The sequence below is a fragment of the Microtus oregoni genome, unplaced genomic scaffold (genome assembly GCF_018167655.1).
Source record: "Microtus oregoni isolate MIOR12 unplaced genomic scaffold, Mior012 000004F_ref0000308, whole genome shotgun sequence".
In the NCBI taxonomy this organism is placed as follows: Eukaryota; Metazoa; Chordata; class Mammalia; order Rodentia; family Cricetidae; genus Microtus; species Microtus oregoni.
Window position 1 is genome coordinate 31,201,945 of NW_024543063.1, and position 16,597 is coordinate 31,218,541.

The window sequence follows — 16,597 nt, forward strand, 5'->3', positions numbered from 1 at the left end:
AAGAAGGAAAGGCAGTTATAGGGATGAAGTCATTGTCAGGGCAACTGATGAACAAAGCTGGGATCTCTAGCTCCAAGGGCAAGGCAGAAGGTAAGCAGTTGTGCAAACATGGTCTCCCATCCCACTGTTACCACAGTCCCTCTTCCACAAAGCTTTTCAAGTGTTTACACTGCGTGTACAAAGGCTTACTCAGCCTGCCATGTGACAATGCCCAACAAAAGCAGGTTCTTCTATGGCTAATATTATATTGTCATTTTCAATTAGTAAACAAATAAAACTTAACAAACTTAAACTCTGGATTAGGCTCTCTATTTGAGAAGGAAGAAGAGGACCACCCATGACTTGCCCCATACCTCTGTGTCACTTGACAATAAAACCAGATCAGTCACAGGGTAGGCGGATTTAGCATCTGGGCCGTGAGGCTATCAAGCTATTGTCAAAGGAATACCTGCTAGATGCCGGCTTCTTGCATCCCAGGTTACAAACTCACAATAACCTTTTCTTTAGACGCTGGCTTCATCACTGTTGGCCGAGCAATGCCTATGGGTTCCATGGTCCCTCACAGTATACAAACAGTGCTAAGATGCCACTGAAAGAATTTCTACTGAGACCCTTTCTATTCCCTCTGTTCCATCTTCCTTTACAGAAAACAGCAGCCTTGGCGCATCTGATTAAGAACTACCACAGACCACAGACAACTAAACAAAGTGAACGCTCTAGGGATTTGCACGCCCACATCTGCAGCCTCTCTACTCTCACACTCACAGGACCTCCCCACAGGGATCCAGCAGTCAGCTCAGGATTTGCTGTCTGTTCAGTGTGGCTCACACTACAAAATCAAGTCCACAGACAACCAACATACTTTCCAAAGAATCCTGTTCGCTTATAGGAAACGGGAATCCGGTCCTTGCTTTCGATGTTCAGCTCATCTTCAGCTGCTCGAAGCTTCTCTTCAAATTTGTCGATATTTGCAACCTGCATCCGGTACATCAAGGCCAACCGCTGAGGGCAAAATGGAGAGTGGGCAAGGAGAGAGTGAAAGGTCAGCACTCAGAGCTGGCACACTATGTGACCCAGGGCTCCAAAGAAGATACTGTAGACAGCACTTCCATGACTAAAAAAATCTAGTTTTCTCAAGCCCAGCCTAGAATGACCATCTCAGGAGATGCCCTTTCTGATGGAAATGCTTTGTACTAAGTAAAATTTTACCCTGGCATGTGGGACTCACCACCAGGAAGTCACAATTATCCCCATGGCCAGTATGAGTCACTAGTTTCAGGTTTACTGCTTTTGCTTCTGGATACAGTATCTTGCTGTATAACCCAGGTTGGCCTTGGATTCTGACTTCCCCTGAAGGAACCATGCATTGTGCCCAGGGCTCATATCACTTTCATCACTTCCCACATATTACCCCGTTACATTATTGGGAGCTCAGATTCTAAGACATTCCTGGATTTAACTCGAGCCAATGATGGATGATGGGTGGCTCAGCCCTACAGTTTCAGACAAGTCTTCGATGTGTCATGGCTCAGTGTGGTGGTGACATCTTGGAGGAGGTGACAATAAGGGGGCAATTAAATATTTTAACCATAATTTATATTTCCTCCCTTTGCACATTAGAGGAAGCACCGTAAGTTACTTTCAGGATTTACTGATCCTTGATGTCTGATCTGGGCTTTCCCAATACATCAAGCCATTCTAACACCGAAATAGCTTCACCAACCTGCATCAGCACAGGTGCACAGGGAAAAGGGTTGAAATGACCCTCTTTATTATGCCAGACTCCAGCACAAAGTATCTTATTTCATTTTCTTAAAGATTTATTTATTTATTATGTATACAACATTCTGCCTCGATGTATGCAGGCGCCAGATCTCAGTACAGATGGTTGTGAGCCACCATGTGGTTGCTGAGTTCACATGTGGTTGCTGGGAATTGAACTCAGAATCTCTGGAAGAGCAGTCAGTGCTCTTAACCTCTGAGCCATCTCTCCAGCACAAAGTATCTTATTTCAGAAGTCAATTCAAAACCTACATTCGCTGCAGTGTCCAGGACCTTCTGCACCAGCCTCACCCAGGTCCCTCTGCAAAGTCTGAACCTCTGTGCCGATGTAGGCAGGTGCAGCAGGTGTTTGGGGGAGGTGCTACTCTGTGCACCTGTGCTGAGGTAGGCAGATATGGGGGCAGGTGCTTCTCTGTGTACCTGTGCTGATGTGGGTAGGCAGGTGTCTGGGGGAGGTGCTTTTCTGTGCACCTGTGCTGAGGTAAGCAGGTTTTGGGGGAGGTACTTTTCTGTGGACCTGTACTGATGTAGACAGGCAGGTGTCTAGGGGAGGTGCTTCTCTGTGCACCTGTGCTGAGGTAGGCAGGTGTTTGGGGGAGGTGCTTCTCTGTGCACCTGTGCTGAGGTAGGTAGGCAGGTTTCTGGGGGAGGTGCTTCTTGTGTCATGCCTTCATTTTTATGGTTACATGGATTTAGCTTTTATTGTTTGACAGTGTGTATTGATCCCATGGCTTCAGTTCTTAAAATTATCAGCACAGAACTGATGTAATCAAACTTGCTGGACCATATACGCCACCCACATCCTGGTAAGAGGAATCTCATGGTGTCCTTTTGGGGTACAGAACAGGCCTGTTGAAAGAAAATACAGCACACTGGAAGAATAGGTTCATTCCAGTCAGTATAGCCCGCAAAGAGACCATGCCTACAGCCTGGAGTGGTTACCTGGAGCAGGGGAGAGCAGCCAGGTGGCCTCTCAGAGTTACACTCTCCTGTTACCCAATAAAACAGGAGAACAATATAATATAAAAGAAAAAAATTCAGGGCCCATTGACTGAGTATGATAACATACACCTTCAATCCCAGAACTTGGGAGGCAAAGTCAGGTGAGTCTCTAGGAGTTTGAGGTGAGCCTGGTCTACATAGTAAGGCCCAGACCAGCCAGGGCTACATAGTAAGGCTCTGGAAAAAAAAAAAAAAAAAGTCAGCGTCCTAATTAATCCTATACCCAAGTAGTTTCAAGGCTCACATAGAAACAATCCAGAAAAATGAACAGCAAATATGCTCTAGACAGTATCTTTGCAGGAAAGCTTTCAGGACTCCATAACGGTACACGACACTGGAGGAGAAATAAGAGAGACCAAGAACTGAAACAGAGCAGGATAGGACTCACCGTCAATTGGCTGTCCTCTGAGGCCAGTCTCCACCTTCAACTGTTAGACACTGAGCACTCTCACCCTGGGGCTGGGGCAGGTCCCTGCTCACTGACCTTGAGCCCTCCACCTGATCTGAACCCCATCCCCTGCCCCATCATGAGCTTCTTCCAGCACTCTCAAGCGGGGAGCTTGGTGTGAGCACAATCCCTCTCTGTCCTCTTTGAGTTCCAGCCCTTTACTAACTTGCATTTTGTTATGTCCCTCACAGGGCAGATCACCTATTTCTGCACCCATCCCTGACAACCGGCCACTTAAGAGCTTTGCTGCAAACTGTTTACAGTAGCTCCCTGCCACCTTAGCACTCCCAAATCTTCGGGACCGGAAACAAAAGCTCTGCACATACCCAGGCGGATTCAGTACGACTTCTGGCTGCAGTGGTCTCAGCTCCTTATCCTCTCACACCAAGGAGAATCAATTATCACGGGTCTTCTCCTCTTTCACTCTGACATGCCTGCCATCAGAGCGCTTTCCTGTCAAGAGCTCTCTGACTACCTTCCCTCGGCTCCACCTTAACAAGCCCTGCTCAAACCCTGCATCAAGCCCTACTCTATACACATCATGTTAAAGACAGCCAGGCAAATCCAGGATTGAAGGGTTGATTAAAAAGGGGATACTCCTAACCTTCCCAGTCTCCCCAAGGCCTTCACCCCAACTCACAGGCCGCCCAAACACCACGGCTCCAGGATGCAGATAGACTTCCACCACATCACTTTCGGGTACCACCTGCACACGCTGCACCTCGCCTTTAGCCAGCATCTCATTGACAAAGTCAGCCCAGGAAATACTGCCCCCACTGGTACTGAGGGAGTTCAGCAGACTCATCACAACAGCAATGATGAACAAGGTGCGCAGCCTCTCACGATACATCTGGTCTTCCCGCTCTTTTCGTCTCCTCTCCTCTGAAGAGAACACAGGGAGAATCAGGCACATCAGGAGTAAGCCCAGACACATTCTCACATGAGCAGGGTCTCACTTCTATCTCTCTCCTTAGGAATGCTCAGCAAAGGAAGGGCAGAATCTGTGTCCTAATGAATCCCAAGTTTCTGCCTGTTTTTCGAGAGCTATCCTAGACCTGGCATGTGCGCACACCTTTTTTTTTTAATTTTTAATTTTTTTTACTTATCTATTTATTTTATATCCTGGCTGCAGCCTCTCCCCATCCTCCCATTCCCTTAGCACAAATAATAAAAACCCAGAGACAGATATTGGGGTTCAACCTGAAGATCAGAAAAGCAAAGTAGCCAACCACTACAGAGATCTTTTACCTCTACCAAATCTTCAGACCAAAAAGAAGACATTCCAGAAACAGATCCAGGTCGTGGTGGCTCGTACCTTTAATCCCAGTGTTTGGGAGTCACACACCTTTAATCCCAGCACAAAGTAGGTGGAGACAGGAGTGATAGCTGGGCAATGAGAGGAATATAAAGGGGAAGAGACAGGAACTCACTGGAGTGTGCAGTCTGAGGATTGTAGAGATGGAATGTCGTCCTCTGCTACACAGTGAGTTCAAAGACTGCTTAGGACTGTAGGTTGGGTGGGAAGACAGCCCAGCTGTTAGGAGCAGTGACTGTTCTTCCAGAAGACCTGGGTTCAATTCCCAGCACCCACTGGAGACTCACAGCGGTCTAGAACTCTAGACCCAGGGCACTAGGCACACATGTGGTACATAGACACATATGTAGACAAAACATCTATACACAAAAACAGCCTGAGCATATACAACCCTTGTCTTGTGTTAGGGGGTTGGGCAAGAATTATGTTGTATATCTGTAATAACTGTAATTCCAGCACTTTGGGTGGCTTCGGCAAGAAGTTGAAAGTTCAGGTCTAGCCTGGGCTAAAAAATTGAGAGCATTTCTCTCTCAATTTCAAAAAATCAAAAATCAATAAATATAATTCATACCCTAGACCCTAGGAATATCATATTGTCCCTCATTTCTATTCCCATGATCCCATCACAAGACACAAGAGTGAACGCTGACCCTGGGATGGACTAGAAACCGGCATTTGATGCCCAGTGCTCAACTCTTTCCCAATCCCAACTGTCCCTCATTAATCTGTGCCATGTTTATTTGTATCTGTGATTTCAAAACTTCAGATTGTTCTTAAATATTTTTAATTAGCCGGGCGGTACTCAGGAGGCAGGTGGATCTCTGTGAGTTTGAGGCCAGCCTGGTCTAGAAGAGCTAGCTCCAGGACAGGCTCCAAAAGCTACAGAAAAACCCTGTCTTGAAAAACAAAAAAATAAAAAATAAAAATTTAATTATGGGTATGTCTAAGTGTGGGTTTGTACCTTTGAGTATAGTATCTGCAGAGCCAAAAAAGGTGATGGATGGGTCCCCTGGAACTAGAATTTCAGGCAGTTGGTGCTAGGAATTAAATTCATATCCTCTGCAATAGCAGTAGAACTCTTTTAACCACTGAGCCAAATCTACAGCCCCTAAGTACTTCTTCCTACATATTTCTTGCACGTCTTTGGGCTGAATAATATACCAGCTCAGAAAGTTCACAGCACAGTTTTTTTCCTGCCGGAGTGTCTGATGTCACACTGTCTCCAATCTGCTTAAGGCATGAACCTCCATCAAAGCTATCACATGGTACATCCACCAGTCAGCAACACAGAAGACTAATAGCATTCCGGGGAGTCAGGGGGAGGCTGTCAATTGCTAAATAGGTCACTGGTTCAGGCATGTAAAGACAAAATGCTGCTACTGAATCCCAAGGGAAGAGTCACCAGGTTCTCAGGCTCAGATCCTTCCTGCTGTGAGCACCATGTGGCTAGTTCTAGACCCACACCATTCGTTGTGACTACTGATGACCTGCAGAGAAACCTGGACAAGTCTCACCTTGCAGAAACAATGGAGGCATTCTCTTTAGGAGATAGCCTGAAAAGTTTTGAAATCTATTTATTGTCTGTGTGCGAATTCATGTGCATTTCATGCATGCAGGAGCCCATGGGGCCCAGAGGAGGCAAGCAGAGTACCCAGAACAAGAGCACAGCCTCGATGGCTGTGAGATGCTGGGAAATGACCAGGGTCCTCTGTGAGAGCAGTAAGTGCTCTTAACCACTGCCATCTAGCAGAAGTTTCTTTTCTAGCCAGGTGGTGGTGGTGCACACCTTTAATCCCAGCAGAGACAGGCAGAGACAGGCAGAAGTCTGTGAACTCAAGGCCAACCTGGTCTTCAATTCAAGGTACCCAGTTCCAGGACAGCCAGGGAGGTTACACAGAGAAACCTTGTCTAAAATAAAATAAAGTAAAAATTAAAAAAGCCAGGCATAAAGATTTATAATCCCAACACTTGAGGGTCTGAGACAATAGTCAGCCAGGACTACAGAATAAGACAAACAACAAAAACAAATAAACAAGCAAAACAAACAAACAAAAAACACCCAGCCAAGCCAGAGCAGAAATACACATTTATAAACACAGCACTTGGGAAGCTGAGGCAGGAGGATCAGTTCAAGGAAGCCTCAGCTGCACAGTGAGTTCTAGGTCAGCCTGGGGGCTACATGATACTTTATGTCAAAAAATGGAGAAGGAAGAAGAGAAGTCTTTTCTACTTCAAGATGTGAAATGTTAGCCGGGTGGTGGTGGCGCACGCCTTTAATCCCAGCACTCGGGAGGCAGAGGCAGGCGGATCTCTGTGAGTTCGAGGCCAGCCTGGTCTACAAGAGCTAGTTCCGGGACCGGCACCAAAGCTACAGAGAAACCCTGTCTCGAAAAACCAAAAAAAAAAAAAAAAAAGATGTGAAATGTTCACTTGTATGTTCTAAGTCTTCTTAGTTTTGCTTAAAAACAAACAAAAAAACCATATGTATGTTGAGTATGTACGAGTGCACACGTGTGGATAGTCAGGTGACTTCCTTGATTGTTCTCCATCCTATATCCTGAGACAAGATCTTCTACTTGAACAGAGCTTGGTGATTCCACCAGTCCAGCCAGCCAGCTTGGGCCAGGGTTCCCTAGCTGTGCTCCCCGATGATGAGATTTACAGACAGGCTGCCAGACTGCCCAGTGTTTACATGGGAGCTGTGGACCCAGACTCCTCACACCTGCACAACAGGTGCTTTACTCACTGACCCAGCTCCCAGACCCAATAACAGAGGTGAGCATGACGGTGCATGCCCAGAACACCAGCATCCACTCAGGAGAGAGAAGCAGAATTACTGACACAAGTTTAAAGCCGTCTGGTCCAAGTGAGACAGTCTCACCTCACACAAACAAAGTAAGAAAATACACAATTCATTTAGAATTTGCTCTATTTTGAGAACAGAATTAAATGGGACAATGTATGAAAACCACTTAGTACAATGCTAAGCACATACTATATCTAAGAGTAGACAATTTCCAACATTATTGGCTCTAAAAACCTTACAGAAAACAAACAGCTCCTAGCTAAGAAACTTAATAAACTCTAGAAGTTCAGTTCAAACATTAATTTTCTACATGCTTTATACTCCTGCATGAGTCCTAATTCCAGCAAGGTGAGACCTAAGATATGAAGGCATCCACAGTCTCCCCGAGTGTGGCTATGAACTGGAACAGGGCAGTACAGGCTTGTAAAGGGTGGTGACCCTTCCACTGCAAACCTGTCCCACTCATGGGCCCGCTCCTCACTCATCTGCTAGCTGGCCTCACACTCAGCAACAGTAGGAACACTGGCCAGTGTGCCTCGGGCTGGTCACCACAGTCCCCACTCCCAGGATTTAGGATTTACCCTTTCCTGAATGTGACAGAGGGCCACAGGTGTCCACAGAGACATCTCTGAGAGAACAAAGACTGGGCAATCACAGAAGTAGGGCAGTTCACACAGGAACAGGCAATCAACTGAGCCTTTCTTAACAGTCTCACCCTACTAAGAGGCGAGCACACAAGGGGCACAAGAGGGACAGGTACTTCAAACATCAGGCAGATGTACCTTCATCATCTTCAGGGGCCTTGCCTTTGGGTTTATTATTGTCCTTATTCTTCTGTTTCATCCGTGAGGTGCTAAAATAGTAAGTACTACCTATAATAAAAAGAAAAGAATTAAGTGTGCAGCTACAAGAGACATACTAGAAGGCAGTGTGTCTACAAAAAACCCTATCACAACAGAAACCATTTGGAACCTGTGCCTGAGAATTGCTGCATCGGAGGCATTGCAGCACTTCCTTCTATGTACACTACGGTATCTGCTGATGAGAGAATAATGAACCATTAATGTATAAAGACAAATCTGTGCTACCTAAACTGGATAGCTAGAGGCTGGAACATACTTCTCTAGCAAGAGGATTCCAGGTTTGGCAGTTCACAGCCATCTACCTATAACTACAGCTCCAGATAATCCAGCACTAATGCCCTCTCTTTCTGGCCTCTGTGGGTATCTGGATTCATGTACGTGTACACACAGACACACACACACACTGAAAAAGTTTTCCATTTTTAAAAAAGTAAAATGGGATTGGAAATAGCGCAGCAACTAAGAGCACTTGCCGCTCTTGCAGAAGACCTGGGTTCAGTTCCCAGCACCCACACAGCTGTTCACAACCAACCAGAATTTCAGTTTCAGGGATCCAACACCCTCTTCTGACTGCTCAGGTGGCAGGAATACCTGTGGCACACACACAAACATTCAGGTAAAACACTTACACACATAAAATAAATAAATCTAAAAAATATTTTTAAATAAAGCAACAAACTGGTTAGTCAGGTATAGTAGCTCACGCCTGTAATACTAGCACTCAGCAGGCAGACAGATCACCTTGGCTTCAATGCCACCTGGGTTACAAAGTGCTGGACATAAGCATAAACGACATGAGACATCTCCAAAAAGAAACAAAAACAAAATTTTTTTTTTTTTTTTACTTGGCTAATGTGAGAGAATACAGAACTAGAGGATATAGCTCAGTGACAGAACACATGCTGGGTTTAATCCCTAAGTCACCAGAAGAAAAAAAGGTGTTTCAGATGTGAGTTTGAAAATGACACAAGCGGCCGGGCGGTGGTGGCGCACGCCTTTAAGCCCAGCACTTGGGAGGCAGAGGCAGGCAGATCTTTCTGAGTTCAAGACCAGCCTGGTCTACAAGAGCTAGTTCCAGGACAGACTCCAAAGCTACAGAGAAACCCTGACTCAAAAAACCAAAAAGGACAATGACACAAGCTTACTAGAGATCAAGTTCAATCTGTTTTAAGTGAATTTAAGCAGTAGAATGACCCAAATGGTTTGGCAACTGTGGCTACCAGTCGTCAATGCCAGGCCTAGGCTGGCATAAGGCTGCACGGGAAAGGCTTGGTCTTGCCCAAAGTCTCAACAGATGGGGGAGAAAAATGACCATGACATCAAGTCTTTTCTATGCATATACATATATGTATGTATATTATAATTTAGCCAGGTGTATTGGCACACACCTTTAGCACTCAGATCTCTCAATTTGAGGCCAGCCTGGTCTACAAATCAAGTTCCAGGACAGCCAGAGACGGTACAAAGAAACCCTGCCTATTCCAAAACAAATGAATAAACTGGGTGGTGGTGACACACACCTTTAATCCCAGCACTTCAGAGGCAGAGGTAGGTGGATCTCTGTTAAGTTCGAGGCCAGCCTGGTCTACAGAGTGAGTTCCAGGACAGCTATGGCTACACAGAAACCCTGTCTTGAAAAAATAAATTAAATAATAATAAATGAACAAAAAATTAAAAATTAATTTTAAAAAGACAAAACTTTTATCTACATGGGTGTTTTGTCTACCTGTCAGTATATGTAACACATGCATGCCTTGAGGAAACCAGGTGCCAGATCCCATGGAATTCAGAACACAGAGTTACAGATGGTTGTGAGCTACCCGATGCGGATGTTGGGAACTGAACTCAAGTCCCCTGGGAGAGGGGTATTTTTAACCTATGAGCCACAGCTCCAGCCCTGAGTCTAACTTTCTCCATAAAAACATTAACAGATGCAAAAGCAGAACTATACTTATTTCCATTAGAACTCAGCATTGAGTTTTTGGATAGCTGGGGTATATTGATGCTATCCATGCTTATCTCAGAGTCACTGAACCTGGGATGAAATTCAAATGAAACTCAAGCAAATGAGCTCAGTGCCAACACAGGTTGCCTCCTTCGAATTAGGATCCAAGCATTTCACTGTTCCCTAGTCCAGCTAGGCAAGAAAGGAGCGAAATTCTGGCACATTGGATGTCCCCCTGAACTAAAGCAGAGACACTGTTAGAGTTTATCCCCAGCACTTGGGAGTTAGAGGCAGGATCTGAGTTTGAGGTCAAGCTGTTTTGCAAAGAAAGTTCTAGGACAGCCAGGGCTACACAGAGAATCCCCATCTCAAAGAGAAAAAAAAAAGAACAATGAAACCCGACTTCCACTTCATGCTTTATTCATTTTTATTATATGTGTGTGGGCGTTTGCCTGCATGTACATCTCTGCACACGTGCACAGCTGGGTACCATCTGCGCTGTGCTAGTAACGGTCAGGAGGGGTTGGAGCCTCTGCAATAGGCATTAGGATGGCTGTGAGCTGCCATGTGGATTCTGGGAACCAAACCTGGGTCCTCTGAAAAACGTAGTTAATGTTCTTATCTGCTGAGTCACCCCACCAGTCTCCAGCACTTCAGTTTTAAAATGAGGGCTAATTAAGATGGCTAAATGGGTAAAGGTACTTGTCAAGCTTGATGACTTCAGTCTGATTCCTAGGACCCACATGGCGGAAGGAGAGATCCCAGGGGGTACCCGTTTGCATACACACACACACACACACACACAGTTGCTAAACAAAACACAAGCAAAAATAGGTCAGGCCTGGCGGCACATACTGTAATCCCAACACTTAGAAGGTGAACACAGGATTATAAATTCAAGGCCAGCTTGGACTACAAAGTAATACCTTGTCTGACAAAGACAAAAACAGACAGACAAACAAAACAAAACAAAAAACCAGGTGAGTAGTGGCATATTTCTATACTCTACCACTGGCAAGGTAAAGGCAGGATGACAAAGTATTCAATCTATTTATGAACATCACTTCAGATTATCCAAAGACTAACAGAAAGAACCAAAGGTTGGAATAAGAATAGTTTAGTTGGTGGAGTACTTGCCTACCAAGCACAAAGTTCTGAGTCCAGTCCCTATCATCACATAAAACCAGACACAGTGGCACACACCTGTAATCTCAGCACTAAAAAGGTCAGAAGTTCAGGGTTTTTTATGGTGGCTGTTCTTAGTTTTCTGGGCAATGTCAAACTAGCAACATTCTTCTAATGGTCACTTGTCCCTTGCCAAGGAGACTACATCCTTAGACTTGATCACAGTGTATCTATATAGACTGAGCTGGCAGACTTTGCTGCACACGTAGGCCAGTAGTTTCTCCTAGGCTACTCTACTCACTATAGTAAGTACTGTGTTTCAGCAACCCAAACTCTTTTTTTTTTGGACAGGGTTTCACTAGCTAATTCTGGCTAGTCTCCAACTGGCAGCCCCCCGTTTTAGTGCTGGGATTACAAGCATACTAGACCATGCTCCTCTTCCATTATATCTACTAGGACTACAGTAAAATCTGTGTCCATCACTAGGGACACATGCAACGCATAGATACACACCTGAAAGCTGCCATGGTCTGATTGCATTTGGAACTATATGCTGTTTCAGTAACAATCCGCTAATACTTCCAAAGCTAGGGGTCAGTATTCGAAATAGCAAGTTCTGTAAAAAGAAAAAAAAAAAAAGACTGAGGTAACACTAAGACCACATACCAAAAACAACATAGGGTTGGGGATATGGACCAGTTGGTAGTCCCCACAAACCATGCAGAAAGCTATGAGTTTGATCCCCAGTATCCCATAAAAGTATATATAGTGGTAGATGCCTATAACCCCAGCACTGTGACAGAGTCTGGCCTCAAACTCAGTGATCCTCCTGCACCAGTCTCCCAAGTGCTGGGATTACAAACATGCGCCATCAACCCAGAGAGCCTGTTTTGTTTTTGGTTTTGTTGTTTTTAACTGCCTCGTATAGTTCAGGCTGGCCCCAAATAACTCTGTAGCTGAGGATGGCTTTAAAATCCTGACCTTCCGGGGCTGGAGAGGTAGCTCAGTGGTTAAGAGTACTGCCTGCTCTTCCAAAGGTCCTGAGTTCAATTCCCAGCAACCACATCGTGGTTTACAGCCATCTGTAATGAGATCTGGTGCCCTCTTCTGGCCTGCAGGCATGCATACAGGCAGAACACTGTATACTTAATAAATAAATAAATAAATCTTTAAAAAAAAAAAAATCCTGGGGCTGGAGAGATGGCTCAGTGGTTAAGAGCATTGCCTGCTCTTCCAAAGGTCCTGAGTTCAATTCCCAGCAACCACATGGTGGCTCACAACCATCTGTAAAGAGGTCTGGCGCCCTCTTCTGGCCTTCAGGCATACAGACAGAATATTGTATACATAATAAATAAATAAATAAATATTTAAAAAAAAAAAAAAAATCCTGACCTTCCATCTCTGCCTCCCAAATATAGCATTATAGGTATGCTCCAGATTGACTTAGCCTTTCATGCTCTTTTCCCCTACAAGACAGGGTCTTACATGTAGCCCTTGGCTGGTCTAGCACGGAACACGACACATAAATCAAGCTGGCCTTGAATTCATAGATATCTACCTGCTTCTGTTCCTGAGCACTGTGAGTAAAGGCGCGCACCACCATGACCCACCAACCTTTAAATGCTAAGATCAACAATCCAATTTAACATTTTTTTTTGATTCACCGTACAGTAAAGGCTAAGAATTGGAGTCCTGTTATCAATGGGAAGGCTATCTCCATCTTCCAGTAGCCATACTCCCACCAATACCAAATGGGTCAGACTGGTGAGTATACTGTGAAGTCTACCGTTTCTTCACTGCCATGGAGAAGGCTAGGCCCACTTGACAGGGGAAGCCAAAAGGTCAACATCCTTGCCCTTGGGCTGAAGTTACCCTACCATCTTTGTGATGGCTATGAACTACAACTCAGTCAAGAGCATCAACAAGCTGGGTAGCAATGGCACACGTTTTCAATCCCAGCACTTGGGAGGCAGAGCCAAGTGGATCTCTGAATTTGAGGCCAGTCTGGACTAAAGAATGAGTTCCAGGGGGGCTGGGGAGATGGCTCAGCAGTAAGAGCACTGCCTACTCTTCCAAAAGTCCCAGTTCAATTCCCAACAACCACATGGTGACTCACAACCATCTGTAATGAGACCTGGTGCCCTCTTCTTACAGAACACTGTATACATAGCAAATAAATAAATCTTACTAGAAAACAAACAAAAAACCAAAACAAAACAAAAAATAAATAAATTAAAAAAAAAAAAAGAGCTCCAGGACAGTCAGGACTACACAGAGAAACCTGTCTCAAAAAAAAAAAAAAAAAAAAAAAAAGCATCACAACACCTCCTGCACCACTGCTTAGCCCTGATGGCCAAGGCCATCTATGTCAACTTTGATGTCCTGAATGACTTATAACCAGAATCCATGCCATCACTACCACTACATGGCCTCTCTCGGAAGTCAGCATGATGGCAGTGGAGGTGCCCAGAACATCGTCTTTGCATCCACTGGCACTGTCAAGATGTGGGTGGGGTCATCCCAGAGATGAGCAGGAAGAAGGCTCACTGGCATGGCCTCCTGAATCTATCCATTCCCAACGTCTGCTCTGGATCTGATCTACCACCTGGAGAGGGCTGCCAAACATGCCAGCATCAAGAAGGTGGTGAAGCAGGTATCAGAGGGACTCCCTCCAGGGCACCCTGGGCTACACTGAGGATCGAGATGTCTTCTGGGATCTCAACAGTGACACCCATTCTTCCACCTTTAATGCTGAGGCTCTCATTCCACTCAACTACCATTGTGTCGAACTCATTTACTGGCACAGTGAATTTGGCTAAGGCAACAGGTGGTGTTCGACATGGTCTTCAGGGTGTAAGAACCCTGGACCACCCATCCCAGGAAAAACATAAAAGGAAAGGGGAGGCCGTCCAGTGCTGAGGACTCTTCCCCTCCTCAGAGTTCCCATCCTAGACCTGCCTCCCAAGAAGAGGGGCCTAGGATGCTCGCCTGTCAATCCCATCAATAAATGTCACCCGCATTCGGTCAAAAAACATAAAGGAAATAACAACAAAAGCCAATAATTTTCAACCATAGGCTGAGGATCACTAGACTAGCGTCAGTCTCCAACACACAATCTTCCTGTCTTCCTGGCCTCCGTCTCCCAGTAAATGCTGACATTGCAGGTGTGTACCACTTGGCTCTGCTTTAAAAAGTTCAAGTTAATATTTATCTGTAATATTGACATTGCCCTGAAATGTGACCATTTGAAAGTTTTAAAATATCAAAACCTCATCAGGTTGAGATGGGGCCTTCCCATTCGAAACTCAAGGAGTGCCTATCAACGACAAACTACACTCCTTCTGTAGTTAGCTGGATTTCATTCGTGCAAAAAGCTTTCTACTGCTCTAAGCAACAATCACTTTTCCGAAAGCGCTGAAATTCATCCTAATGGAACTGGTTCAGTTGAGCCAACTCTATCACTAACGTCAGACACTGGTGAAACATCTACACCTATAACCCCAGCGCTCCCGAAGGTGCGGGCAAAGGGATCATGAATTCAGGAGCTGCTTTGACTACATAGTGAGTTCCAGGCTGCATGAAATCCTGCCTCAAAAACCAAAAGAAGGAAAGTGGGCTCAATTTTAAATCACCAGGGACAGACAGACACACAGGAAAGTGGGCTCAATTTTAAATCACCAAGGACAGACAGACACACAGGAAAGTGGGCTCAATTTTAAATCACCAGGGAGACACACACACACACACACACACACACGGGTCAGAACCACCCGAGGTTGTGCCTCACGCCCGGGGAAGCCCTCATCAGCCCTCCTTCCCCCACCACGCAGCAGGGCAGGCCTAGCAGAGGCCTTGCCGAAAGAGGAAGATGCAAGCGCACATCCGGTCCGCGGAGACCGGCGACATCCGGTCCGCGGAGACCGGCGACACTCGCCGCCACCGCTAGGTTCCGGGCGGGTTACCTGAGGCGCTTGGCCTTCAGCCGCAGCAGTGCCAACCGGAGTCCCGCGGACCGTATATGGTCGCCTGCTCCCAGCCCCGGATGAGAGGCCTGGGCCCATGGTCGAGAGTAGACTCCATAAGCGCCTGGACCCAGGCTCCGGGCTGAGGCGGAGCGCGCGCCATAGCAGCAACGCCGCCGCCATGGTGCCGAGCGGGGCGCCTGCGCAGTGGGGATTCGGCAGCCCGAACGGTCAGGTTTGGAGGGCAGCCTCCTCCAGCGCTTGCGCCGTAGCGAAAGTTGTGACTCCTCGCGGCGCCTGCGCTGTCAGAACTTTCCGGTCCCCTGCAAGGTTAGCAGCTAAATCTCCTGTGTCAGCAGGGTGCGCAGCGCAAACGCTAGCAGCCGGGAGCCTGCGGGTTCCGGAGGAGACAAGCTCCGGTTACCCGGTATTTTTCTTTCCTCTGTTTTATTTCCAGTTCAAGCTGCTGTTTTCTTTTTTCTTTTTTTTTCTTTTTTCTTTTTTGGGTTTTTTCGAGATAGGGTTTCTCTGTGGCTTTGGAGCTTGTCCTGGAACTAGCTCTGTAGACCAGGCTGGTCTCGAACTCACAGAGATCCGCCTGCCTCTGCCTCCCGAGTGCTGGGATTAAAGGCGTGCGCCACCACCGCCCGGCCCAAGCTGCTGTTTTCAGTGCTTGGCAAGAGAATACAGAATTTGGCTTTTAAATCGCCTTTCTTTAGGGGTGTGATTTGGTTCCTGTTGGCCACTTTCTCTCCTTATTATTTATTTTTAAGGATTTTATTTCTTTTATGTACATGCATATGTGTCTTTATGATGGAAGAGGGCATCGGATGCCACTGTCGATGGCTGTGAGCCACCGTGTGGGTGCTGGGAATTGAACCTGGGTCCTCTGGAAGTGCAGCTAGTGCTCTTAACTGCTGAGACATCTCTCCAGTCCTATTTATTTATTTTTAATACAATATTCACTGTGCTACCCAGCCTGGCCCCAAACTCCAGATCCTGAAGCCCAGCCTCCTGAGTGCCGGCCTGCCAAGAGAGAGCTACTCGACCCAGTTTTTCCTTAACCCCAGAGGTCCTGAGGATGTTGCTGACAGGCTATAGAATACAATGTCGATGGAGGGCCACGTTGTGTGAGGCCACCGTGCAACAGCGCTCCCTGTCTTAAAAACGAAGAAGAAGAGCTCTTAAAAGTCAGACGTGGACTAATCGAATGTGGAATAGTCTGTCACTGGTCTGGAGAGAGCTAAAGAAGAGGCTCAAGCCCACCAAGGGTTAACGTTGTTCATTCATCCCGGGAACCTAAGAACGAAATCAAACTGCAGCAGGAAGGGCAGATGAGAAGGAAGATG

At 46.1% G+C, this 16,597-nt stretch overlaps 1 protein-coding gene across 3 annotated transcripts in view; it reads right to left on the reverse strand.

The window, feature by feature from the left end:
* Positions 1-15,462, reverse strand: part of Spg7 (SPG7 matrix AAA peptidase subunit, paraplegin) — a 39,034-nt gene extending 23,572 nt beyond the window's left edge. The window contains exons 1-5 of one of the 3 annotated variants that reach the window (XM_041650671.1): positions 15,249-15,462; positions 11,800-11,902; positions 8,136-8,225; positions 3,873-4,114; positions 863-1,002 (exon numbers count right to left, since the gene is read on the reverse strand). In XM_041650671.1, coding sequence (XP_041506605.1) covers positions 863-1,002; positions 3,873-4,114; positions 8,136-8,225; positions 11,800-11,902; positions 15,249-15,431 — 758 coding nt within the window. In that variant the 5' untranslated portion in view covers positions 15,432-15,462. The remainder of the gene's footprint in view (positions 1-862; positions 1,003-3,872; positions 4,115-8,135; positions 8,226-11,799; positions 11,903-15,248) is intronic. The other 2 variants (XM_041650672.1, XM_041650673.1) reach the window with 2 other exon arrangements.
* Positions 15,463-16,597: the final 1,135 nt, after the last annotated feature.